The sequence below is a fragment of the Tinamus guttatus genome, unplaced genomic scaffold, assembly GCF_059628265.1.
Source record: "Tinamus guttatus ecotype Peru unplaced genomic scaffold, ASM5962826v1 Tinamus_guttatus_pri_ptg000355l, whole genome shotgun sequence".
In the NCBI taxonomy this organism is placed as follows: Eukaryota; Metazoa; Chordata; class Aves; order Tinamiformes; family Tinamidae; genus Tinamus; species Tinamus guttatus.
The window spans coordinates 418,869-446,421 of record NW_028288889.1 but is presented as its reverse complement, the minus strand read 5'-3'; the positions used below and the strand labels follow the sequence as shown (position 1 = coordinate 446,421).

The 27,553-nt window shown below is 40.5% G+C and overlaps 1 protein-coding gene and 1 pseudogene across 2 annotated transcripts in view; one reads left to right on the top strand and one right to left on the bottom strand.

Annotated features, from left to right (window-relative positions):
• The window catches only part of LOC104569237 (protein patched homolog 1), a 60,847-nt gene that overhangs the window by 32,914 nt on the left and 380 nt on the right, over positions 1-27,553 (top strand). The window contains exons 3-14 of one of the 2 annotated variants that reach the window (XM_088529894.1): positions 2,044-2,233; positions 3,560-3,629; positions 3,745-3,836; positions 5,343-5,541; positions 6,162-6,283; positions 7,694-7,841; positions 8,591-8,722; positions 9,007-9,162; positions 9,770-9,868; positions 11,102-11,227; positions 25,014-25,132; positions 26,879-27,279. In XM_088529894.1, the coding sequence (XP_088386020.1) occupies positions 2,044-2,233; positions 3,560-3,629; positions 3,745-3,836; positions 5,343-5,541; positions 6,162-6,283; positions 7,694-7,841; positions 8,591-8,722; positions 9,007-9,162; positions 9,770-9,868; positions 11,102-11,227; positions 25,014-25,132; positions 26,879-27,278 (1,853 nt within the window). In that variant the 3' untranslated portion in view covers position 27,279. The remainder of the gene's footprint in view (positions 1-2,043; positions 2,234-3,559; positions 3,630-3,744; positions 3,837-5,342; positions 5,542-6,161; positions 6,284-7,693; positions 7,842-8,590; positions 8,723-9,006; positions 9,163-9,769; positions 9,869-11,101; positions 11,228-25,013; positions 25,133-26,878; positions 27,280-27,553) is intronic. The other variant, XM_088529895.1, reaches the window with a different exon arrangement.
• On the bottom strand, positions 12,116-16,528 carry LOC148593679 (uncharacterized; annotated as a pseudogene).

The following is a 27,553-nucleotide window of genomic DNA, read 5'->3' as shown; positions in this document are numbered from 1 at the left end:
TTTTTTTTTTTGGTTTTAGCAGAAGAAATGTACATAATGGACCCATCAGAGTAATAATGAAGTGCTGTAATGCCTCAAGAAAAATGTACAGCAGCTCTATTGTTGAGATCTGGAACATGTGCCCACTTTCTTGGATGTTTTTGTTATTCTTGTTTTGAATGTAGAAGGTGAAAAACAGTGTCTCCTCTGATGACTGACTTGTGCAATGAAGTTTTGATTAGCTAAATCATTCAGTGAAGTTAATATAGTTTGACAAGAACTTGATTAGGAAGCAATCATTTCTGTTGATAGTAAACAGTTGGTCACTTGCAGCAGAGATGGGAATGCCTCCTTTGTCATGCTCCAAATTTACTCTCTCAGTTCAAGTCCTAGTTAAATGCAGAAGTAAAGTGCGAGTGGAAAGGGAGACTATAGTACCAGGAAGAGATGCTTATGTAGACTCCACAGTCCTGATTAAATTGGGGCTTTATTGTCTTGGGTGGCATTGAAACACAGAGGAAGGCGAGTATTTTGTGTTCTGAACTACTTGTCATGTAAAGGACTGCAAAAGTAAGGTTTTGTTCCAAGACCTATAGATTAGGATACATGTGCTCCCTTGTCACATCCCTGTAAGATGAAGCAAAATGTAGCATATCATAGAGTTCTGCCTGGTGGGGTATTAATATTTCATATGACTTAACATTCTTTTTTTGTAATTATGCATGTACAGTCTGAATGTTTATATTTTCTGTCACTGTCATAAGGGGAATCCAGGTGTGAAATTTGTACTTTGCTTTCTATTTGTTGTAATTGTGATCTGATTGCTGTTACATGATGTGAAGGAGGTAATAACATGTGTGACAGACTGAGAAAATGGTTAGTGTGTGTTTTGGAAATACTTATTTCTTCAAAGAATTCTTGAACTAGATATTAAGTGATGTTTTGTGACAGAATAAATATATGACTTAATTATTGATAAACTGATTCTGACAGCTTTGCCCATGCTGAGGCCCAACTTTTTGCCTGGACGTCCTGTCATCCCCAATGGGATTACAGGTAGACTGAGGAGGGTTCAACTGACTGAAAAAGTACGTCCCAGGCTTGTTCATAGACTTGACGATGTTATCTACCATGCTGCCAACTAGTTACAGATCAGTCTTCAGTTACGAGGCCTAAGAAAAGATAGATAGATGTATGTGCCTAACTTCTATTCACACTGCCACACAACTTCTAAACTTTGACGGTAATTCAGATCAGTGACAAGGTGACTACAACTGATGAAAATGTAACAAATTAGACCAGGTCTCTAGGCTTGGACTTAGCAGAGCAATAAAGGTAATAAATTGTAAGAGATGGAAACAGTTTGTTGGTGGTCTTGTTCTCCTCATCTGGATATGGTCTTGATTCAGGTAATATACTGAATTAATTGAACTCCTTCCCACATGCATTTTCTAGAGAGACTACAGGGGAGGTTGTGTAAAGTATGTGAACTCTAGCTGAATGCTTTTTTTTTGTAAGCTGGAAGATGTCTTTCCATTTTTATGTAATTTTCTCCAGCAAGGCAAATTGAATATTGCTTCCTCTAGAGCCTGTCTGCTTTGCAAACTCCTGCCCTACTTTTTAACCATGTTTTGATATGCAGGAAACTGTTCAATGCATGTACATGCAATGTTGAGTATGAATTATTTGCTGTGTCCCACCACGTTATGTGGGTACCAGACCACTGAGGCAAATTGTTTGACTGCAAATTGTCTGTTCTGCTACGCTCAAAAGTGTACCTCTTTATGTGAACTCAATATTTTTTTTTCATTTTTCAGAGAAGTACACATGCTCACTTACTCTTTCACTCCTTTTTTTTAAAAAAAAAAAAATGAAGAGAAACATTCCCCTTCAGCCTTTGCCAAATTATTTAGGAGAAGAATGTAAATTGAAGCCATTTATCTTGAAATGTGCTATTGGACCAGAGTGTATACGAGTGTAAGAAATTGTAACATAGGAATATTTGGTCTGGTCTGTAAGGAAAAGATTTCTTCTTCTTTTTATCTGTTAATATTTATCCATCAGTTGGTGGACGAGTGAGTCGGGAGTTAAATTACACACGGCAGAAGATTGGAGAAGAGGCAATGTTTAACCCCCAGCTCATGATTCAAATGCCACAGGAAGATGCTGCTAATGTACTAACAACAGAAGCACTCAAGCAGCACCTTGACTCTGCACTTCAGGCCAGCAGAGTACATGTTTATATGTACAACAGGTAAGGGGAAAAGCAAAGGTTTACTTGGTCATCTGTAGACAACTAAAAAGTGGACACATGCTCCTTTGCATATATTTTTAAATTTGTAGCACCTCAGAGCCCTACCCTTTGGGACTCTCTTGATTTGAATGTCATTGGTTACTGATGCTTGAAAGTGTGATATGAGAGCAATGACCAACTGGCTTTTAACAAATTAAATGGTGTAAGAGGGGTTGGATGAGATTCTGAAAATGTACCCCCATGACCAGTGCTACAGTATCCAACTTTTTTCTTGGTAAAGGAGCTATAACTATGCTGTTAAACATAGGACCTTATTGATGGGATTCGTAACAGTAAAAAGCTTTACATATTGTAGCTGAACTCGCTTGCTGATACTTACAGGAGACATGCAATGGCAGTGAGCACTAGTATAGGTTACCATCCTTCCAGTAGTGTGGGCATAAAGAGAAATGCAAAATGTATAAAGAGAAACGGCAGCGGGTAGAATAACTAGGATATTTAACAACATAGAAGCAGTCACGTCAGAATTAGCTTTCAGAGTGTCAGTGTGCCAAAGCTGAAGATTGGGAGTGTTCTGGAGAGCAGGACCTAAGAGTTGTCCAAAAATGCAAATATTAAAGATGTGTCTTAACAAGTCATCAGCTTTGGGCTAGTGGGATCTCTCCCTGAGAAGCAATTCCTCCAAGATTGCCCCTTTCAGGATGGAAATGTGCCTAGGGATGCAGTCTGTGAGGCAGAAAGTCCACTGTCTTTCAGCACATCCAGATGATGCCTAAGAGAACTAGGGTCATGGCTCCAACTGTCTTTTAGTCAGCCTTGTCTAGGGTGCTAGAAGCCACAACAGTGGTAGCTGTAATACAGCTGAACAAAGAAGGCAGAAAACCTAACTGTTTCTTTTCTCCTGCATGCATGAGTTAGGGCTAGGAGTATTCTAGCCCTCTGAGCCCAAAGCTGACCCTTTTCTCACTTGTGTCACAGAGTGATATCTTAAGTCACGAGTGATCTCATTTATATAGAGCCAGATTTCTGTCCCTTTTAGTTGTGTTGAATAGCCTGATAATCCCAAAGTAGCTTCATTATTTTTAATTAATTTTGCAGAGACTGTTTATCATAACTGAAACAAATATTTCTAGTCTATAACTACAAAAAGATAGGCCTTTGCCTTTGTGAGATGTGGTATACCTACACTGAATAAAACTTGCCTTTCTCATTAAATCGTTACTTGTGTATATGAATTACCATTTTACATGTATATTGCCTTTTAAAAATACCTCTTCAGTATTTGTGAAGAAAAAAAATATTTGTTGTTCTTTATATTTATTACAGACAATGGAAATTGGAACACTTATGTTATAAATCAGGAGAACTCATCACAGAAGCAGGTTACATGGACCAGGTAGGCATAATAAGCATTTGGGTATAAGCATTTTATATTCTCATGATTCAGCTTGTGCTGTTTGGTTATGTTTTACTCTAACTGAATTTTTCCCCCTCCTTTTTGATTTTGACAGATTATAGAATTTCTTTATCCTTGTTTAATTATCACTCCTTTGGACTGCTTCTGGGAGGGAGCAAAGCTTCAATCAGGAACTGCCTATTTGTTGTAAGTATGCTGTTTTTATAGCTTTCTAGTCTGACTGTTTTTAATTGTAAAACTATGCATGTTTTTGAGTTGTGTTCCCATTGTTTATTCAGATTCTGGTTTAACCAAAAATAAAAAATAAATTGTGGTATCACTTCAGAAGCTGCATTTTTAATCAAACAAAGATTTTGTTTCTAAAAGAGGATTTGTAGGCATCAATTGGAAGTGCTATGTTGTTACTTTTCTTGTTGACATGTAAAAGAAAATATAAGTTATGAAATCATGCTTTTAAACTTTTTTTGCCTTTTTAAAATAAAAACAGAAAAGTTTATTTTCATAAACTACAAAAATAATGATTGTCTGGGAAGTCATTGTAGTTCTAAAAAATGTAGCCGTCGAGTAAAATCTCAAGTCCCCCTAAGGAATTTAAAAAGATCCTTTGTTTATGAGATCATTAAAGAAACCAAATATAGTGTCTTTTATGGGTGATTTCTCACAATTTACAGATGTGATATTATACGCACTGGGTCCTTCAAAGAATTAATTATTAATCTGTACAGTCATTTTCTGCATGTTTAAATGGGGAAATAAATGGGTTTGTGTTTTCTTGTTGGGAGTTTTGGAACAATGACTTATAGAACCATAGAATCATTATGGTTGGAAAAGACCTTCAAGATCACCAAGTCCAACTGTAAGCCCTTCACCACCATGCCTACTAAACCATGTCCATAATCGCCTCATCCACACGTTTCTTGAACACTGCCAGGGATGGTGACTCTGCCACTTCCTTGGGCAGCCTGTTCCAATGCTTCACCACTCTTTCCGTGTATAATTTTTTCCTAATATCTAACCTGACTTAAACCTGATTAAGCAGATACAGTGTGGTTTGAGCCACAGCATAAGGCAGCTGAAAGCCTTTTTGATCTGTCAACATCACAGATTCAAAAGTGGGGAGTGGGAGATGTGACAGGGATAGTGGTGATAGCCATGGTAGCAGGAAAGCTTGATGATTGATAGTCAACCTGCCAATTTGTTTGAAAGAGCACAGTATCAGCTAAAGATCAGCTATTTTGATTGATTACATTTTCAAGATGATTTTTAGATTAGCAAGAGGTGTTCTGATACTATGTGAAAGGCTTTCTTTCCTCAGCTCCCTCTCTTCTTTCTCTCTCCCCTTCCAGCAAATTATCTGAAGCAGCAGTTGGCTGCTTTTTTGGTGCTTGATGGTTTGTTTTACTTTGTTTGTAAATGGAAGTATATTTAACATGTGAATATTCCCTTTCATAGAGTAACTTGTTCTGTAAGTACTGAGTGTTTTTGTTAAAATTAATGTGACTACAGGAAAATTACACATACACTAATATAATTAAAACATGCATTTCATTTTATGAAACAACCTTACCAGAAAGAGTTTAGCTTGTAACAGAAAACAACTTGGTCATTTTTGTGAATATGAATTAAATAATTTTTTGTTTCAGTACTTATTTTGTTATTTTCTTTGTCATTTTCCCCTGATTTCCTTTACAGAGGGAAACCACCTTTGCAGTGGATCAACTTTGACCCCTTAGAATTCTTGGAAGAGTTAAAGAAAATAAACTACCAAGTGGAGAGCTGGGAAGAAATGCTGAATAAAGCAGAGGTTGGTCATGGTTATATGGATCGACCTTGCCTGAATCCTGCCGATCCCGATTGCCCAATCACGGCTCCTAACAAAAATTCCACTAAAGTAAGTCTGCTTATCCTTGTGTAGATCTTTTCAAGGGAGGCTGTGTATGTGGGGAGAGGAGATGGCACCATTTTCTTCCAAGCAATATATATTTCATGTTCTTCAGCAATTTCATTACTCTGCTCCTACTATATACCATTAGTCGAGTCACTAACATTCCCTCAGTCTGTGATGCAATACTTAATCCTACATGTTTCAAGTGAGGTTACAGTTCTCAGCTACCAACTAGGTGTGACAATGTGGTGATGCACCATTTCAGCAGCCAACATGCCTCAGGGGGATGCAGCTTCTGGAATATGGCTGCCATTGTACACTGACACCATGCACTAAGGCTTCCTTCAAGTAGGGACAGTTTTACCGACCTTTGTGAAGAATAGGAAGCTGTGGGCTCCAACTTCATCTATCCCTATCTCATTCACACTAGGCTTTGGAAAAGCTGCTGCCTGGTGAACGAGTATTCAGCTGGTTTGACTATTCCATTTGTTGAGCACATTTCTTTTTGTAGACTTCCTAGACTATTTATAATAACTGTTATTCCAGTACACTAGATGTTCATTTAGAATTTGAGTTTGTTTGAAGTTGTACAACTGATGAATTGCTTTTTCATAATGTTATTCTAGCCTCTTGATGTGGCCCTTGTTTTGAGTGGTGGATGCTATGGACTGTCAAGAAAATACATGCATTGGCAGGAGGAGTTGATTATAGGTGGTACAGTCAAGAACAATTCTGGTAAACTTGTCAGGTAAGCAAATAAATGTTTAAAGAAAACTTTAAAGCTTTTATTTGTTAGGGCTTTTGGGGAGGTGCAGGTGATCATGCAAAATTAGTTACATTTCAGAATCTGTGAATGATGCATATTGTTATCGCTGGTCTAGGAAGAAATCCCCAATAAGGACATAATTTAAGTGTGATTAGACAGATGTTTAAAAGAGATGTCATTGCTTCCTGCTTCTAACCTAAGAATAATAGTATATATTGCTCATAAAGATTTTTTTTCCTAGCAATTTTGTGTTCAGAATGTATGTATAAAGCACTGAACAGTGTTTAAAGCATTGAACAACTTTGATCATGTTTTGAAATATGATCAAAGGAAAAAGGGAAAAAAATAACCTGTGTAAAGTGCCTGCTCACTTGATTTTTCTTAGAATTCCAACACCTCCATTGAACTGTTTAAGATCAATACAGAGAAAAAGAGAAAAGTCTATTATTTGTCACTGTAACTCAAATAGCGTTTTTACAAAACCGTTTTTTTTCAGGCTTATTCAATAAGTCATGAAATACTGGACTTTGGAGGGAAGCCCCTTTGAAGTAGATTTGTTCTGAAAAATATAAGACACAAAATCATTAAAGACTTAAATGGATAAGATGAATCCAAATTTATATTAAAATAAAAGTAGTATAATGTTTGCATATTTAATACAAATAATTTTACTAGAAATTTTGCTATGGATTCTGAAGGTTTTTTTTTACATTGGTACTAAATATTGAAGCTTTTTTTAAACTAATTTTGATTTATTGTGAAAAAGGTCTCTGAAGTGTCTTCTATCAAGTAGCCAAAGAATATATTATTGGTGAAAAACAAAATAGTTCCTTAAACAGTTCCTTAAAAATAGTTCCTTAATTAAAATCGTTGAATACAGTTGCCTACTATGGAAATTTATGATGAATAATTATTGCCTTTTGGATATTCCTTGTTGCTTGTCAGGTATTAGGAGCTTAGTCTGGTATTTCTCTCCAAGAAATAGACCAAGGTCTTCAAATTACAAATTGCCAACAACTTACTGCATTTACAGCATCTCATAGAACTAAACTAGTCCTGTGTCCTCCTCATAGTAATATGTCTCTTAATTATGATCTTTATACCTGATTTGTAGGGTTGTGTTCTCTATTCCTGAATCTCATCCTATTGAAAATAATGGCAAAACTCTCATTAACTTCAGTGAAACCAGATTTAGCCTTATTACCAGTTATTACCAGTTTAGCCAGTATTACCAGTATAGCTGCACCAGATACATAGTAGAATAATTATACTCTGTTCAATTTTAATGTGAACATGTGCCCTATAAAATCAAAAACTCATGCAATCTTCTATCAGGCTTTTCAAATGGTTATTTTATGCCTCTTCCTTCTCCCTCTTCTCTCCCTGCTACAGTGCACAGGCTTTGCAAACCATGTTTCAGTTAATGACGCCAAAGCAAATGTATGAGCACTTCAAGGGGTATGAATATGTTTCACACATTAACTGGAATGAGGATAAGGCAGCAGAAATTCTGGAAGCCTGGCAGAGGATGTATGTTGAGGTAAAATTGAAACTGTGCTATAAAGTCTTACTAAGATCCACTGCCTTCTGTCATGGCTTTACATGTGAGTGGTTGTCTCTTGGATTTAGCTGTAACAGGCTATTTTAAAAGGTTGATTTCTTCCCTTTATAATTAAGAAGGCACTTGCTTATACACACAAGAGAAGCCAGGAAGGGTTTGCTGTTTGCTGTCTAAAGCTCTAGAACATTTTTTTCTTTCCTGAGACTTAAAAGGAACAGAAGAACTACGCTAAATTTAAAAGCATTTGTTTGGGGTGATTGCTCTAAAGATGTCTGGAAAATGAGGCCATGTGACAGTGCCTTTGTGTCCCAAGTCCTTACCTCTGCCACGCTGTTTCTGACCTCTGTGAAACTGCCAGGCAATGGAGCACCCTGACAAGCACTCTAGCCTTGGATTAAAGGCAAAATTCGTACAACAGCAAATCGGTGCCCTCTTTACATTTCAGGATTTAAATTAAATGTTTTGAATGAGCTATAAGTGCAGTGGCCTATCCTGAAGGATGAAAATTCTACTTGGATAATCAGTAGCTTGTACAGAATAACTATAAAAAATATTTATTTCATGCAGCATCAGTGAAATCTATTGTGTAGGGTGTGTGTCTTAACAGGAAAAATTTAGGCATAAAAGTAGTTGATTTCAAATCATAAGTAGTTGATTTCAAATGTGTGCTGTGGAAGATAATATGCTTTTTTTTTAAGCCACACTAAGTTTTATTTTCCTTTTCATAGGTTGTTCATCAAAGTGTTGCACAAAACTCTACTCAGAAGGTGCTTTCCTTTACTGCAACTACCCTGGATGACATCCTAAAGTCATTTTCTGATGTCAGTGTTATCAGAGTAGCTAGTGGCTACTTGCTAATGGTAATATATATATATATATATATATATATATATTTAACCGTCTCTGATAGCATAGCAGGCCTTAACAGCTTTTTTTATTGTTACCAGTCAGCGGTCCAGAACATTTTCAGAATACTTAAAACTGGCAGTTTGTAAACATTCTATGTAACATCGCTAATGTGTCTATTCTGTTTAGAAATGCTTATAAGTCGTGTATGTTCTTGGGGGGATATAGCTGTTAGAGAAAGATCCATCCTAATATTTTGCTTATGTCTCTTTTTTTTTTCTCCCTACTCTACTTTCAGCTTGTCTATGCCTGTTTAACAATGTTGCGGTGGGACTGTGCCAAGTCTCAGGGTGCCGTGGGGCTGGCAGGAGTCTTGTTGGTTGCACTCTCAGTAGCTGCAGGATTGGGCCTGTGCTCATTGATTGGAATTTCCTTTAATGCTGCCACAACTCAGGTATCAAGGAGCCACAAGTCTGCTGCTAAATTACAAGTACTTTGCTAGTAAATGAACATATCTGAGTCAATCATTTTAAATTTTTTAATTAAAAACATTTTAATTGTGCCTTCTATCTCATAGATCATGCTGTAAGAAATCAAGAGAGAGTGCTGTTCTATGATATTAAAAAGAAAGGACAAATATCTTGCAGTTTGTTTCATTAGGTATATTCTGGAATATTTGTTTCTCTGTGTCCCAGTGTGAATGTAGGCATCCAGTTGAGCATAAGCTGCTGCCTTGCATCTGAATATATCAAGATGATTGAATTCTGCAAGGATCGTAAAAATATTTTGAAATGTAATCTAATATTCTTTGCCTATTCAAGCCTTGAATTATTTTTAGTGAGATTTTGTGACCATACATGGTATACCTCAAGTGTTTCAGCAGTGTTTCAAAATAAAAGAGCTGTATTGCATCCTTTTGATTTTCATTTTATTTTTGGATTTGAGTACAAATATAGTGTGAAAGTCATTTTAATTACCCATCTAATAACTAGCTGCATGGTAGGTCATAGAAGTAATATATTAAAATTCTTGTTCTTTTGTTTGTTTGTTCTTTCCCCAAGGTTTTACCTTTTCTTGCTCTTGGAGTTGGTGTAGATGATGTTTTCCTTCTAGCACATGCATTTAGTGAAACAGGGCAGAATAAGAGAATTCCATTTGAGGTAATGACAAAATGGGGAGTTGGGAGAAAACAAAAGAAAAAACTTAATGTGGGAAAATATATTGTACCTAAAATTGTATAGTAAGGTGTTTCTGGGACGTGTGAATTTTGTTTATTTTTTATTTGATGGCAAATGCAATGCACGTGATCCTAGAATATTTTGGGACATTCTTTCTTTCCCCCTACATAATAGCATCCTAGATTATTTTATTTTGAAAGTTTAATTTATAGCTGTGATATAAAAGCTCGTTTAGATAATGCAAATTCCATGTGTGCTCAAAACTTCAGTGAAAGTTGAGGCAAAATTTGGAGCAACCTGGAATACAAGTCTGATGTTAAAATGATAAAATATTTTAATGTAAGAACACAAAAATCTTAAAGTGAAAAGGAAGATGTGCAGCTCAATTTAGTGAAGAAACGTTTTTACTTGTATTCAGTTACCTTTGTTTGTGTTATGTCCTTAAATGTGATCTTTTACATATTTTCCCTATTTCTCTTTCATGTTATTTATAATTGACCATGACATTCCAAAGCACAGCATCTTTATGTTATGAAATCTGAAATCTCCTCACTTTTATGATCTTTTCCTTTTATTGACTTTTTTGTTTTCAGTCCAAAGTTTCATATCTAATGTACAAACCATTTAAAAGCAATGTATATTTGCCCATTTTGTTTTGTACAAGCAATGTCTTTGATGTACACTTTTCAGATGGTTCATCATGCAGGGCACTACAAATGTATTCTACTATAACCTCTATATGCTTCAAAATAGCCTACTGGGTTGCGAAAGGGTCCTGTGTATATATGCTTGTTTCTTTTTTGTGTGCGTGTGATCCTTGTTTTTGTTTGTTTGTTTTTTTGCATACTTTATGTAGATACATTATGTATCTATGTTGTTAATGCATGCTTATTTTATCTGAAAATGATGAGAACACAAAGAGACTGCACTGATACAAAATACATCCTACAGATGTATTTGATATCTAATGTAAATATTCCTGTAGCTTTGATAATGCTTTCTACCTTCAAAAATGTTAGTGCTTCATATGTAATCTACCTTTCTCCCGGGCACCATAATTAGTATATTGTCAGATTCTTTCAAATGCACATTTGTATTCAGAAATTCCTTGTAATAGTTTTCACTGTTACCATACTATATCTGTAGGATGATCCTTTCATTTGCAGGACATCACCTTATTCACTTGACATTTAAGATGCACCATTTGTTTTGCAGGACAGAACAGGTGAATGTTTGAAGCGAACAGGAGCAAGTGTAGCCCTTACATCTATCAGCAATGTTACTGCTTTCTTTATGGCTGCCTTAATCCCTATTCCTGCTTTACGAGCATTTTCACTCCAAGTAAGTTTATATGCTATTTTGATAGCACTTATAGATGGTCTCATCATGGGAGGCAAATTATAACTATTAGTGGTAGTGTCAAAGTCTGTGTTCAGTGCTTTTGCAGTTCACTGAACTAACATGATCCCCCTTGATTCTGCTCCTCCTGTTTCACACACCTTGAGTCTCTCATATCCTATTGGTGGGTGAATATCCTACCTCATTCCATTGGGTTGAGTACAAAAAACAGGATGTATGCAACTAAGCAGAAACAAGTCTCCAGCAAGATTTGCATTCTTAAAACAGCCAAGATCAGTAGATTGTATTTTAGTTTATAATACCATCACATTTCCTGAACAGGAATTCAATCCTTTCATTGAGACTTGTCCAATTTGCTGCTGTTACAAACCACAACCAAAGTGCAATGACAGCAGTGAGAATGCATTTGGCATGTTAATTATTACTGCAGCATTTTGTACTGCCTTATTCTGAAAGTAGATTTAGCAAACCATTGGAGAAAACTTCATCAAGAATTTTATGTTCCAACTGCTTTGAGAGAAAATGTGAATTCTATGCGCTGAACCGTGTTTCACTCACTCTCCCTTTCTCTCTCCTTCTCATTGTCTTCTCATATTTGTGATAATACATCTTCAGGAAGATGAAATATTAAAGGATGCTGAAGAAAGTTTCTTTAAAAAAAAAGGGCACTTTGAAGAAAGCTCTGGGATGTTCTCCTCTGACACAGCTTTAACACACAAGCAATTTATAGCAGTGTCTGACATGGGTGCAGAGCAGGAAAACTGTACGGTACTTTTTCAGTAGTCATTTTTCTTCTGTTATAGCCTGACTTTTCGAACATTTTTGATGGGAGGTCCCAGACGACTGGAGACTTGCCAATGTGACGCCCATCTACAAGAAGGGTTAGATGGAGGATTCGGGGAACTACAGGCCTGTCAGCCTGACCTCTGTATCGGGGAAAGTTATGGAGCAGATCATCTTGAGGGCAATCACACAGCATGTGCGTGACAACCAGGGGACCAGGTCCAGCCAACATGGCTTCATGAAAGGCAGGTCCTGCTTGATAAACCTGATCTCCTTCTATGACCAGGTGACCTGCCTAGTCAATGCAGGAAAGGCTGTGGACGTGGTCTACTTGGACTTCAGTAAGGCCTTTGACACTGTCTCCCACTGCCTTCTCTTGGAGAAGCTGGCAGCTCATGGCTTAGACAGGTGTACTCTTCGCTGGGTGAAGAACTGGCTGGATGGCCGGGCCCAGAGAGTGGTGGTGAATGGAGTTAAATCCAGCTGGCGACCAATCACAAGCAGTGTTCCCCAGAGGTCGGTGTTGGGGCCCGTCCTCTTTGATATCTTTATCAATGATCTGGATGAGGGGATTGAGTGCCCCCTCAGCAAATTTGCAGACGACACCAAGCTGGGAGGAAGAGTTGATCTGCTTGAGGGTAGGAAGGCTCTACAGAGGAATCTGGACAGGCTGGATCGATGGGCTGAGAACCTGTATGAGGTTTAGTAAGGCCGGGTCCTGCACTTTGGTCACAACAACTCCATGCAACGCTACAGGCTTGGGGCAGAGTGGCTGGAGAGCTGCACGGCAGGAAAGGATCTGGAGGTTAGTCGACAGCCGGCCAAACATGAGCCAGCAGTGTGCCCAGGTGGCCAAGAAGGCCAATGGCCTCCTGGCTTGTATCAGGAACAGTGTAGCCAGCAGGACCAGGGAAGTGATCATCCCCCTGTGCTCGGCGCTGGTGATGCCGCTCCTCGAATATTTTGTTCGGTTTTGGGCCCCTCACTACAAGAAGGACATGGAGGCACTGGACCGTGTCCAAAGAAGGGCAACGAAGCTGGTGAAGGGGCTGGAGCACAGACCTTATGAGGAGCGGCTGAGGGAGCTGGGGTTACGTAGTCTGGAGAAGAGGAGGCTCAGGGGAGACCTTATTGCTCTCTACAACTACCTGGAAGGAGGTTGTAGTGAGGCAGGAGTCAGTCTCTTCTCCAGAATGTCTACCAATAGGACAAGAGGAAATGGCCTCAAGTTGCGCCAGGAGAGGTCCAGGTTATACATTAGGAAGAATTTCTACATGGAAAGAGTGGTGAAGCATTGGAACAGGTTGCCCAAGGAAGTGGTGGAGTCACCGTCCCTGGCAGTGTTCAAGAAACGTGTAGATGAGGCGCTTATGGACATGGTTTAGTAGGCATGGTAGTGATGGGTTTACAGTTGGACTCGATGATTTTGATGCTCTTTTCCAACCATAACAATTCTATGATTCTATGATTCTCCTTGAGCCCCTGAACTAACCATATTAAGCAAGCCCTACCCTACCTACCTCAACTACCTTGCCAAAACCTAAATTTCTCTTCTTACAGGGAATATGATGGTGAATTGTTTTATGTTAGGGAAAAGAAACAGTTTGAGTGTGTGGTATATTTTTGAAGTCTAACTCTTCTTTTGAAATAAGTGATTTATGTCATCTAATTCTGTGACCTAAATTCAGGCATCCTGCACGTACCTTAAGGAGAAAAAAGGATACTGGAGATATTCATTAGGAATCAGGAGAGAAGTCCTATTTTCATATTGTCTGTTTTTGGAGTGGCTGCTTTATAGATGCTATTTCAGCCTAGATGTATCTCTCATAAGAACGTAACAGAGATGAGTCACTTTGTTCTAATTGCACTGCTCAGTTAAGTGGAGGCATCAAAATGAATTCTTTCTTCTCCAATCAAATTTTGCTCAGCCTATCTCTGTTCTCGCTTTTCACATTAGAACATGGCAGGTTGCCTTTGGAACATGTGTGGAGACAATAGCTGTAATTTTCACTGTAATTTACCTATAAATTAAATTTACTTTTTTTTTTCCCTAAAGTCTTTACTTTTTGACTGCTACCATGTCTTATGACTTGCTATAAACTCAGTCAACAGAAGTTCAGAAAAAGAAGCCCCTGTTGTCAAATGCATGGTGCTTTCAAAAAACAAAATGATAAACACAAAAAGTTTCTGATGAGATTTCAACATGACCATGCATGAGCATGTTGATATTATTCAAAATGACAGCATAATACTCAAAGTTCTTTTTAAGGCAGTGATTAATATGAAATATGTGTAGGAATGTTGGAGTGTCCAGAAATTAATGTTTGATTTGCTCAGTCTTTTCTCACATGCATCCGTAGTCTGCTTTTGCTTGCACATAGTAACCCCATGTATATAAGTACTGAAAAAATGCACAAAAAGGGCAACTGGAGACCTGTACTGAGGATTTATTGGTAGTAGAACAATATGTGTATATAAATTTAGGGACCACTAAAATGACAGTCCTTATTGTTAGAAAAGACCATCTGTTACTTGCTTTGTTCAGCTTCACTGGGTATAATCAAAATCAGGCAATCCATTTAATCATAGCATTCAGAATCAGCTAACCATGGCAGATTTGGGTAGGTGGTCTGTATTTCTATATGGATTTCTTTATTTAAAGTCTTCTCCCTCCCTCTTCTCCTCACTCAAGCTTGTTTAAACAAGAACTTGCTGTCTTTGATAGCTTCTTAAGTTTAGAAAGTGGTAAAATACTGCAGTTTTACTTTTTACGGATGCTGACTTCTTCTCATCTAGATAGTAAATTTTGAATAGATAGGCTGAAAAAAAATTACTCTTAACCTTATTTTGCTCTTCATTCACTTTTCTTACAACATTGCAAGATAGCTGTCAAAGTTTCCATAACTTTTGAGGCCCAGTATCTTTAAAATAACCGATCTGCTGAGGGAGAATAGCTTCTAGTCCTGCATGTGGAAAACCAACTTTTATTTAGAAACCCATGTTTTGTGTATCAGTGCTTTCTTCTTTCTCAGCTTCTTTTCTGTCAGATAATGCAGTTCATCAATACCTGTGAGTTGCTTATTTACTTTATGGAATTTAAATGACCACGAGATGATGGAATTCACGATCCTGCGAGGAGGAAGCTGGGCAAGAAGTAGAATTGCAACCCTGGACTTTAAGAGAGCTAACTTTGACCTCTTTAGGGAGCTCCTTGGAGGAATCCCCTGGGCAAGGGTCCTAGAAGGAAAGGGCGTCCAGGAGAGTTGTCTACTATTCAAGCACCACTTCCTCCAAGCTCTGGATCAGTGCATTCCTATAAGAAAGAAGTTGAGCAAGGTGGGCAGGAGACCTGTGTGGATGGGCAAGGAGCTGTTGGGTAAATTTAATGAGAAAAAGAGCACATACGTAATGTGGAAGAAGGGCCAGGCCACATGGGAAGAATATAGGAACATTGTCAAAGAATGCAGGGATGCAATGAGGAAGGCCAAGGCCCGTCTGGAATTAGAGTTAGCAAGAGATGTCAGGGGCAACAGGAAGGGCTTCTACAAATACATCAGCAGCAAGAGGAAGACTACAGAAAATGTTAGTCCGCTGCTGAATGGGAAGGATGCCTTGGTGGCGGAGGACGCAGAGAAGGCAGAGTTACTAAATGCCTTCTTTGCCTCAGTCTTTACTGCTAGGGCCAGTCCCAATGTACTGAACCCAGAGACGAGAGAGAACCAGGAGAGAGGAGGACTTTCCGCTGGTTGAGGAGGACTGGGTTAGGGATTATTTAGGCAAACTGGACACCCACAAATCTATGGGCCCGGATGGGATGCACCCAAGAGTGCTGAAGGAATTGGCAGGGGTCATTGCTCAGCCGCTCTCCATCATCTTTGAGAGGTCATGGAGGGTGGGGGAGGTGCCGGAGGACTGGAAGAACCCAACATCACTCGAGTCTTCAAAAAGGGCAAGAGGGAGGAGCTGGGAAACTACAGGCTGGTCAGCCTCACCTCCGTCCCTGGAAAGGTGATGGAGCAGCTCATCCTAGAGACCATCTCTAGGTATGTGAAGGAAAAGAAGGTGATCAGGAGTAGTCAGCATGGATTCACCAAGGGGAAATCGTGTTTGACCAACCTGATAGCCTTCTATGATGAGGTGACCGGCTGGATGGACGATGGGAGAGCCATGAATGTTGTCTGTCGCAGTTGCTGCGCTCCTCTATGCTAGCTATGCTGCAGGTCTTCTCCTGCGCTTCCTCGCGCTGCAGCTTCTGACCTCGGCCAGAACCCCCAGTGCCACGTCCACCAGCTCTGCCTCGGTCATGCAGTAGATGGTTGCTGCCCTGGCCAGCCCCTGCCCCTGGCCAGCCCCTGCCTCTGCCGCTGGTACCGCCAGGCTGCCGTGGGGGGAGGCCCGGCCGCCGCTGCCGGCTGCCTGCCGCCATCTTATGTACCCACCCCGAGAGAGGGGGCGGTCTGCGCAGGGGTCCGGGCATGCGCTCCGCCCCGCAGAGGTCATGGCCGCCTCCGGGGGCGCCAGTCCCCGAGCCCACCGGCAGACCCGCCGCAATCCCCGACAGTTGTCTACCTTGACTTCAGCAAAGCATTCGACACAGTCTCCCATAACATCTTCATAGGAAAGCTTAGGTAGTGTAGACTGGCTGTGTGGACAGTGAGGTGGATTGAGGACTGGCTGGATGGCAGACCCCAGAGGGTGGCGATAAATGGGGCCGAGTCTGGTTGGAGGCCTGTGGTCAGTGGTGTCCCGCAGAGGTCAGTACTGGGCCTGGTGCTCTTCAACTTGTCCATCAATGACTTGGATGAGAGCACAGAGTGTACCCTCAGCAAGTTTGCAGATGACACCAAACTGGAAGAGTTGCTGACACTCCCGAGGGCTGCGCTGCCATTCAGAGGGACCTAGACAGGATGGAGAGTTGGGCAGAGAGGAACCTCATGAGGTTCAACAAGGACAAGTGCAGGGTCCTGCACCTGGGGAGGAATAACCCCAGGCAGCAGTACAGATTAGGGGTTGACCTGCTGGAAAGCAGCTCCACAGAGAGCGATTTGAAGGAGAGGGATATGGGAGAGGGATATGGGAGTCCTGGTTGACAACAGGTTAACCATGAGGCAGCAATGTGCCTTCGTGGCCAAGAAGGCCAATGGGATCCTGGCCTGCATCAGGAGGAGTGTTGCCAGCAGGTTGAGGGAGGGGATCCTCCCCCTCTACTCAGCTCTGGTGAGGCCGCACCTCGAGTATTGGGTTCAGTTCTGGGCTCCCCAGCACAAGAGGGATGGGGAGCTTCTAGAGAGGGTCCAGCAAAGAGCGACAAAGACGATTAAGGGACTGGAGCATTTGTTGTATGAGGAAAGACTGAGCGAGCTGGGCCTGTTTAGTCTGGAGAAGAGAAGGCTGAGAGGAGTTTTGATTAATATGTTCAAGTACCTGAGGGGTGATTGTAGGGAGGATGGGGCCAGGCTCTTCTCCGTGGTGGCCGGTGACAGGACGAGGGGTAATGGGTGTAAGTTGAAACACAGGAAGTTTCATCTGCATATGAGGAAGAACTTCTTTCCTGTGAGGGTGACAGATCCCTGGAACAGGCTGCCCAGAGAGGTTGTGGAGTCTCCTTCTCTGGAGATCTTCAAAACCTGCCTGGATGCCACCCTGTGCCACGTGCTCTAGGTGTCCCTGCTTGAGCGGGGGGGTTGGACTAGATGATCTCTAGAGGTCCCTTTCAACCTTAACCATTCTGTGATTCTGCGTAAACAGTACAAGTTTGCTGTTGTCTCAGGTATTTGTTAGGGTTAGCTCTTGCTAAGTTAAACCAGAGGAAATTAGTGGGTTTTAAAGTGACAATTTTAAAATTATTTCCCTTATGGAGATACGGACTGTTTTAGCTTTTTAGCTGTTTGCAATTTTTCCCATCAGTTGTTGATCTTATTAGCCCCTTATTTGAGGGGGTTTAGGCTTTGAGATGCTGAATGTTTCCCAAGTACTCAGTTATAAGAATCACCTGCAAGGGAGTGCTCAGGACTTTGAAGGAGTAGGTCCTGAGCTTTCAGATGTGTTACATTTCTTAAAATCTGGAGAGGGGGTGTTGAAGAAATACCCTGAAAGTTTTTGAAGTTTGCTGTAGGAGTGTCTTAAATATAGCACTTTTTTTTTTTGAGAATAAGTGAAGGAGGAATAGCAGAGTATAAAAGTACTGCAGACAGAATATTCATTCCCCCTTATGGAATATATTCTGCCCTGAAAGGAGAAGGCACAGCTTCGTAAAAATTAACCTAACTCTTCTTGCTTGCACCAGAAGTTTCCTCCTTTAACAAGAGTAGTGTTATAGATTCACTAATGAGTAAGGGTGGAACTTTGCTCAATAAATCTTAGCAGTAACACACAGTATGGATGACGAGTTTGTGGAAGGTGGTGGTAGGTTTGTGGAAAGAATTTAAGTTTTTAAGCTGATTGATTATCTTACAGCACTGAAGCAGTTTGTCCCCCTCCTCTTAGCCAAGTCTTTTTGTTTTCCCCGTTCCTGACATGAAAACTTAATAAGCAAAATTAAAGCCTAAGGAGAGGGTAGAAATCTGAGTCTGTGTGCTGTCAAGAGGGAGCTGCAGATAGGCAGCAGCAGAGTGGAAGTTCCCCTGACAGACCTCCTCATCTGTTCATCACCTCCGGCTATACAACATACCCATTCTCCTTGGGTGGGCTTCCAGGAATGGCAACTAGCAGCACATACCTTTGGCAGGGCCCCAGGCTGCCAGCCTGGCTTGCTTCTCCCTTGCTGCTTCCAGCACAGTCTGACATTCTTCTGATGCCCTGCCTGTTCCCAAAAAACCTCAGCATGAGGTTTGCTAGCACTACCACATACTTTTGTTGGTGCTTTTCCAATCAATATAATTGTTACAGATTGTGGATGTTGCAAGATTAAGATCACATTCTTTCATAAATTCCCATTTGCAGCCACTAGACTTCCACATAGTGTTGGGAGGGGAAGCATTGGCTGTTGAGTCAGTTCAGAGACTCAGTTGCTCCACAGCAGCTCTTCCTTCTCTCTCTGCTGATCTGAATCTCAACCTACTTCTCCTTCCCCTGTCTGGTTCACTTCCAGGTACCCCTAGAGTTGGGGTTGTAAAGCAGGAACTGAGATCTCAGAGAGGCATGCTGCACTTTATCAGTTCATTGTGTCTGTAGGAATCTATTAAAATGCAAGTCCAGATAGTGAGGATTGTTTAGAAATGTTTGACTTCTAGGTGTTGCACCTTGTGAAAGAACGGACTCAGTCTGGGATGCAGAGTGAGACAACTTTATTCTCAAACCAACTTCTTTTATACTCTCTTAACACAAGTGTTGCTAAAATTACAATCAATCAGCATCCTGCCAGCCGTGCAGTTGTGTTTATCTTCTTTTCCTTGCTTTGTTCCTCATCTGCTGACAAGACATTCCACATGCGGTTGTAGTCCTTTTCCTGCTTTGCTCCTTGCTGATAAGACATTCGTCCTTGCGGTCAACCGTCCACTACCAAGGCATTCAGCACTACCGTCTCCAAGGCGGGCCTCCACATCTCCCCCTTCTTTATTTGTTTGTTGTATTGCCAAAGCTGTTTTTAGCTGAACAGCCATAACTTGGTTAAAGGATCAATCAATCAATCGTTGAACACATAATAAGAAACAAGGCAGATGATACACTAACAATAAGCAAAATACAGTTAGTACAAAATACAGGTAGTACAAATGAACAAAATACAGTTAATACAATAATTAGAAACTTTACGTTAATATGGCTAAGCAAAAGATTGTTTAGTTTGTTGCATTTACTCCCATGGTTTGATTCCAACAAGCATAACAGTGTCCTTTTCCCAAGGTCTCTCCATCAACACTCTCGAGTCTGTCCTTGAGATCCCCAGATCTCCCCCTTCTTTATTTATGAAGAATGCTTGTTTCAAGGCACGGTCTATTAAACACTGAATTGTTTTTAACAAACATGGGATACAAATTAAAAGGCAAACAAAGATTATCAGGCACATCAAACCTACTTGCAATGATCCCTTAATCCACGCAGCTAATCCTAAATTCCCCAAAAGATTCCCAAAAATATTGCTCCTTCTAAAAGCTTAAATAGAGGATGTAATTCCTCTGTGGAAATCCCTAGGGAGGGACGGATCCAGTTAATAGTTCCCAAAAGTTTTTGAAGACCATTTAAAGTCTTTATGTCTGTCTTTAGAGTCAATAATTGTGGTCGAATTTGATGATCAGAAATTCTCCATCCTAAATATCGCCAAGGCGGAGTTTCCTGTACTTTATCTTCTGCAATTTTTAATCCTGCAGCCGATGCTGCTCGCGTAATCTGACGCAGAGCCTCTTGTGCCGTTTCCTTTTGCTCTGCAGCAATCAATATGTCATCCATATAGTGATAGATGAGGACGTTGTCGAAATACTTCCATACTGGACTTAAGACTGCTGCCACAAATTGTTGACATAATGTAGGACTATTTTTCATGCCTTGTGGCAAAATTTTCCAATGATATCTGTTATGGGGTTCCATAGCATTGATGGAAGGTATAGAAAATGCAAACCGAGGTGCATCCTGTGGTGCAAGTGGAATGGTAAAGAAACAGTCTTTCAAATCAATTACGATCAAAGTCCATGTTTGAGGTAACATCGCTGGAGAAGGGAGTCCAGGCTGTAAGGCTCCCATATCTTCAATGACCTCATTGATTTTTCTAAGGTCATGTAACAATCTCCAGGCATTATTTTTCTTTTGAATTACAAAAACTGGTGTATTCCAGGGGCTTGTAGTAGGAACTATATGTCCAGCTTGCAATTGTTCCTCTACTAACTTGTGTAACTGCAGCAGTTTATTTCGTGGAAGGGGCCACTGATCCACCCATACCGGCTTGTCTGTTTTCCAGATCAAGGGTTGGACCTGCTGCTGGATAGTAGCTCTTAAGAAAAATCCGTACTTATCTGCATGCCCCATTGACTCAAACAGTTTCTCCCCCACAGGGTAACGGATCCAGGCAATATAAATGGTCTAATGGTTGCGGTTCTTCCTTCCGGACGAATAATATTTATCAGGCTTTCGCTTTGCATTGGGGTACTCTGCCCACCAATTCCCGAAAGCGATGTATGCGCATTCACTAGGGGTAAACTGTTTGGCCATTGCGAGGCAGTGATGATTGTAACGTCCGCTCCGCGATCTAAAATTCCTTGTGCATTAAACTTTATCACTCCTGATTGTAGTGTACAGGATATCTGTGGGCAATTCAGAGTTATCTGTTGAGTCCAGAAAATCTCTGGTTGTCCCGTGGACCCAAAAGAGCCTATGCCGCGTTTAGTTTTTGCAGCATTTGGTGTTTGTGGTAAAAAGTATACTAATTGTGCTATTCGGCTCCCTGCTGGCACAGTACAGGGGGGTATCGGAGTCCATACCATTATCTTTATTTCTCCTTTGAAATCTGCATTGATAACTGCAGGTAACACAAACAGCCCTTGTCTCGTTGTTGAAGATCGCCCAATCAATAATACTGCCATTCCTTGCCCCAGGGGGCCATGGACACCAGTTGGAATTAGCACAACTGATGTATCAGTAATTAGCACTTCTATTGTGGTGGCCAGGTCCACCCCGGCGCTGCCCCTTGTGCGGGCGCACAAGCAGCGGCTGCTTCCCGGTGAGGCCACTCTGAAGGGTGATTTGTTGTCATGGCGCAACCCCTTGCCGCGCTGCGCTTGAAGTTTCCCGAAAGGGCTAATGGTTGACCTTCCTTATCAAATTTTGATCGACACTGATTAGCATAGTGTCGTCCTTTGTGACAGCGCGGACATATTCCAGGCGCTCCTCTGTTTCCTTGCGTTTCTGGACAGTATTTACGGATATGACCAAATTGGCCACAAGCAAAGCATGGATTTTTCATAGACATTGTTGCAAACGCCTCGGCCATCAGGGAGCGTTCATACAGTTTAGAGCCGACATTAATGCACGCCTTCAGCATGTCATCAATAGTAGGATCCTTTGGGGGCCGCAAAACTCTCTGGCAATCAGGGTTAGCATTCTCAATTGCTAGTTGTTTAAAAATGTAGCTTCGTGCTTGTTCGTTATCAATTTGTTTCTCCAGAACCTCATTAAGCTTCATGTAAGGCTCATTTGCATCTTGTCTTATGCTAACAAAAGGCTGTCCTTGTTTACCAGCCTCTGGGACAGCCTTAAGGGCGCGGAGAGCAAGTGCCTTAACGCTGCAGGCCCTCGGGGGAATTCCTGCTTGTGCTGTTGTGGCACTGTGGTCACCCTCCCCCATTAGCACGTCTACAGTAACAGCCCGTAATGGACCTTTTTTTGACAGCCGCTGGTTTTCCTCCCCCTGTGCTTGAGCAAGCTGTCTCATTTTTGACTCCCACATCGTATATTGCATATCAGTCATAATCAGGCGAAACAAAGTTTTAAAATTGTGAGGAGTAAAAACCAAAGTATCACAAAGAGATTGCATAAGGTGGGTGGTATATGGTGCGCCAAGGCCATGATCTGTCACCGTGCGCCACACGTCCTTAATAAGATTGTATGGCAATCCTTCCCAGCGCACATTCTGGTCTGGCGCATAGATAACGGGGAAGGCTTTCAGCATGCCCACATCCCCTGCCTGTTTTGCTCCTTGTTTTACTGAGGCCCATTTATCATGCAGATCCAGGGAGTATAGGTCTGGCTCCTTCTCAGGGTTAATAGGACCCGGGTCAAAAGGATCATCGTCCTGGTCATCAGGTGTCTGTACCGTGAAGGCTTTTGCAGGACGTTTTTCTTTTCTGATTCTCATCAGGACATGATTGAGGTAAAGGAGGCGCGGAGGGGATGGCAGGGGCCCCGACTCCGTCATTTGTGTTCAACTGTGACCCACTGTGAGATTTCAGCGTTTCGAATACAACTCGCCATTGTGGCAACAGGCCAGCAGCAGCCTTATCACCGCGAGTGGCACAGTCCCATAATCGGACCCCAATTTGGTCCCACTTCTCCATATCAAATACGTTCTTACTGTTCACGGAGGGATTGTTTTTAGAAGCCCATGCAAGAACCTTTTGCAGATCTTCCTCATCTAATTTCTTGCCCTGTTGTTTTAAGATCTTAAGAAAGACTTCTAAAACATCTTTTTGTTCCTTCGTTAAGTGTAACCCCATAGTCCCCAGCTGCTTACCTCTTTGCTTTCAAGAGGTGTTGGTGTGCGCGCAAAGGACGCTTCCTTTCAGCGTGAATCCCGGGAGTTCAGCTGGGCGGTGCAACCAGAGAGGCAGCTAGTCTTCGAGCCCCATGTTGGGTGCCATTTGTTGCACCTTGCAAAAGAACGGACTCAGTCTGGGATGCAGAGTGAGACAACTTTATTCTCAAACCAACTTCTTTTATACTCTCTTAACACAAGTGTTGCTAAAATTACAATCAATCAGCATCCTGCCAGCCGTGCAGTTGTGTTTATCTTCTTTTCCTTGCTTTGTTCCTCATCTGCTGACAAGACATTCCACATGCGGTTGTAGTCCTCCTCCTTTTCCTGCTTTGCTCCTTGCTGATAAGACATTCGTCCTTGCGGTCAACCGTCCACTACCAAGGCATTCAGCACTACCGTCTCCAAGGTGGGCCTCCACATCTAGGGTCAGTACATCAACACCAGTATGGCACAAAGTTGTTTTAAGAAGACATGCAATGTTATTAAGTAGATTTACTATGTGTTGCTGGGATAGTTCACAACATTCTTTAAAAATTCTTCAACAAGTGTGAATGCAACTAACTTTAATGGCTTCTCTGACACACATTTAAGTATTCTCAGGTTTAACAGTATTTGGAATTAAAGGTTTTGGGGCTCTAAAAAGAGAACTGATAAGGCAGGAGGTGTTTATAAAAGTGAGCAGAAATAAAGGACTTCAGTTATTTTTTTTCATTGCATGCTGGGAAGAATGCAAATTCTTGGACCAGGCCTCGGCTGATTTCTTTTTCACAACAGTCCTTAGCTGATTCTTGATAGAAGCTTTTGGTTAGACATAGCTAATTACTCATGTTTTATGCACGATTCAACTTTCACTAATTTGGCAGCAATAAATAGAGCAGTTATATGCACTAGGTCCAGCAAACATCTTGCTTGCAACAGCAGACATTTGTTTTCCTGACAGATTCAATCCATTCTAGAGAGGATGAAAAGGAAATCACTTAATTTTGAAGTCTTGGCTTTGACCTTACATGCCTTTCTATATTTAGAAATATTTATAAATCATGAAATGGTCATTGGATCTTTTCTCTCAAAGATTATAGTGATGGTTAAATGATAATTAGTCTTGAAACACTAAATAAACTATTTTAATGGTTATGTCTCTAATTAATCAACAGGACTAAACAGGCTGGAGACAAGAAGAGAACCACTTTTGTGTACAAAATGTATGATATTATGATTGAAATAGCTACAAAATATTAACATAAATGATTCTGCAATTCAAGAAAAATAAAAACAATAGCTAGTCTTTTTATTATCCTTTTTATTATCCTTCATTAAAATTTAATTAAACATTTATTTCGTTATTTATTTAATAATGACCTTTAATGTTATTGTGGTCCTTAGGTTACTTCAGATCCCTTAAATATGAGAACTTAACTCCTAGTTCTAGGTTCGATTTTGCTTCCATCTTTTTGTACTGTGAGACTCTCCAGTAGGGCAGAATCTCATACAAAAATGTAATTTACTGAATATCTTTTCCACTTAAAAAAATTTGGTGCCACCACATCTATAGATACAAAGGTATTAAAATAATATGAAGTTTAATATTAGAAGAAATGAATTAACTAAAAAAGGCCTACCATGAACCTGGAATGTAAAAATATACCTCCCACTTCCCTCAGGAAGCAGCTTGAAATCATCTCATGACTCAACATGATAAATGGGTGAGTGGGTGAGAATTAAAAGGAGGTTTTAGGCTTGGTAAAGCTGATGCCCTAAGTGAAGCTTAGTAATGACATTTCTTCTCTTGTGGTTGACTTCTAGGCAGCAGTTGTGGTGGTATTCAACTTTGCTATGGTTCTGCTGATTTTTCCTGCTATCCTGAGCATGGACCTTTATCGTCGGGAAGACAAGAGGTTGGATATATTCTGCTGTTTTACAAGGTAAGAATGTGTGATAGAATTGCAGTATACGAGGTACATCATTTTCATGGTCACCAGCAGCGCTACCACCCCTTCTCAGGCATGGTAGGTCTTCATTGCAGCAAGAGGGCAGCAGGGTCAGTATGTTAGTGTCATAGTTTTATTGCTAGAGACTGAATTACGTTTGCTACCTTGTTTTTTTGCCTGCCTGAGGGGAAAATTTAAAGCATTTCTCTCTCATCTGCCCATACCCTTTTCCCCTCATTCTTATGCACTTTATTTTAACCATTTTAAGACAACTTTCTGGAAGCACATATGATATCCATGCTTTAGTAATGTCTATAAGTATTCTTAGAGTTTTATGGTGTACTGCAAGGTGTCCAGTGCTGGTATTGAGAAACCTTGGAAGACCCGATTCCAGTCTCTTATGGAAGACTGTAAATAACTTGGGATACCCAGAAGCCTTACTTATACTTAATCACCATGTTAATTTGTTATGCTTTTTAAGCTTTGAAAATTAAATACATAAAAATAATATAAAAACAACTTCCCTGATAGTTGTAGTTGTTGATAGTTGTTGATAGTTGTAATATGCACACTCTTACTTAATACAGCCATGTATTAGGCCAGATCTGAGCACAGGGTTGTGCTAGGAGGAGACTGTTATCATCAGTGGAGCTACCACGCTCTCTCTCTCTCTCTCTCTCTCTCTCTCTCTCTCTCTCTCTCTCTCTCTCTTTTTTCTTTTGAGGGGGTGGTTACAGCAGGAGATTGATCACAAGCCAGGACTGCTTTCTATTTCTGATTCAGCCATAGTTTCACTGGCTGGTCTTAATGTGCTTGATTCTTTGGAGCCCTGATTATCAGAAGTACAGGGCAGTCAGACCTTTCCCCTGTCTTAAGTCACAACAAACGTGAATCAGAATTAGAGCTTTCTTTGTTTAAGTAGGCAGCATTCTGAATTTCTCTTTATTTGTAGCATTTTTCCACTTGGTGGAAAATCTCTGATACCATTCTCTATCATCACTTTGTTATTTCTTATTTACAGAAGGGGGCTTGTCTCTTAACTTGTTTTTAAAAAAAAATGAGTATCTGTTATGCTTTGGAATAGACTACAATAAAGGGAATGCTTCAAATAAATACTTCTATAATTTTATCTCCATGTTGCCTGTCCTTCCTGGGAATTAATCCTTGCATATGTTTATTTCATTTTTTAAACATGTAGTCAGTGTATGGCAAGTAATTTCAGCCTGCATCCCAAAAGCCATAGATGGTATCCAGAAGGCCCAAATATTATTTAACAGTTATTTTAATAATTCTAAACAGAAGAACTCAGCATGTCATATGTTTACATTTTCATCTTCTAAGTAGTTTAATCCTCAGCATGGTCATGTAAATGCAAACTTGCACACCTCTTGTGCATTCAGACTGTGTAATTATCTGGCTATTGACTTGATTAGTGTGTGTAATTAATGGAGCCATATGAGGTGGATACCAGTGTCTTCAGGCACATGCTGCTTCCTTCTTTCTTGGTCACAAGAAACGTGTATGTTCTCAAAGACTTTCACTTTTAACCATGTCTAAGAAATATTTCCTAAAAGTGCAGAAGGAAGTCCACATCAAAACATTATGCTTAATTAATATAAACCATCTAATAGTAGTAGAAGCAGACTCAAATAGAAGCAGATTATTCTATCTTCTAGCCTGATTTTTTTTTTTTTAAAAAAAGGCCTATCTATGAATGGATGTTTTTCTCTCCTCTTACAGTCCGTGTGCCACTAGAGTGATTCAGATTGAGCCTCAAGCACATGCAGAAAACAACGATAATACTTGCTACAGTTCTCCACCCCCATACAGCAGTCACAGTTTTGCACATGAAACTCAGATTACAATGCAATCTACAGTGCAGTTGCACACAGAATACAATCCTCACGCGCAGGTGTACTACACCACAGCAGAGCCTTGCTCAGAAATATCTGTGCAGCCAGTGACAGTAACACAAGATAATCTCAGCTGTCAAAGCCCAGAAAGCACAAGCTCAACAAGGGATTTGCTTTCCCAGTTCTCAGACTCCAGTATGCATTGCCTTGAACCACCCTATACTCAGTGGACTCTCGTCTTTTGCAGAAAAGCATTATGCTCCATTCCTGCTAAAACCAAAAGCTAAGGTAACCAGAAAAACTATTTACCCGTTTTTCAGAAATAGACTTCTTCCTTGCCCAATAGGAACGTTATCCTGATGATAGTATTAAATATAAGGAATAAATAGAACACATTTGTAATAACAATTCTTAATATTTTTACAGTTAATTTCTTAATTTAAAAGTTCGATCATGCTAGTGCTGTAGTGACATAGTTCTCAAATGTAAGTTACAAGTGAGAGGAGTTCAGTGACTTTCAGTAACATAAGCTCATGAAATGTGAAGCTAAAGCTTTTTAACT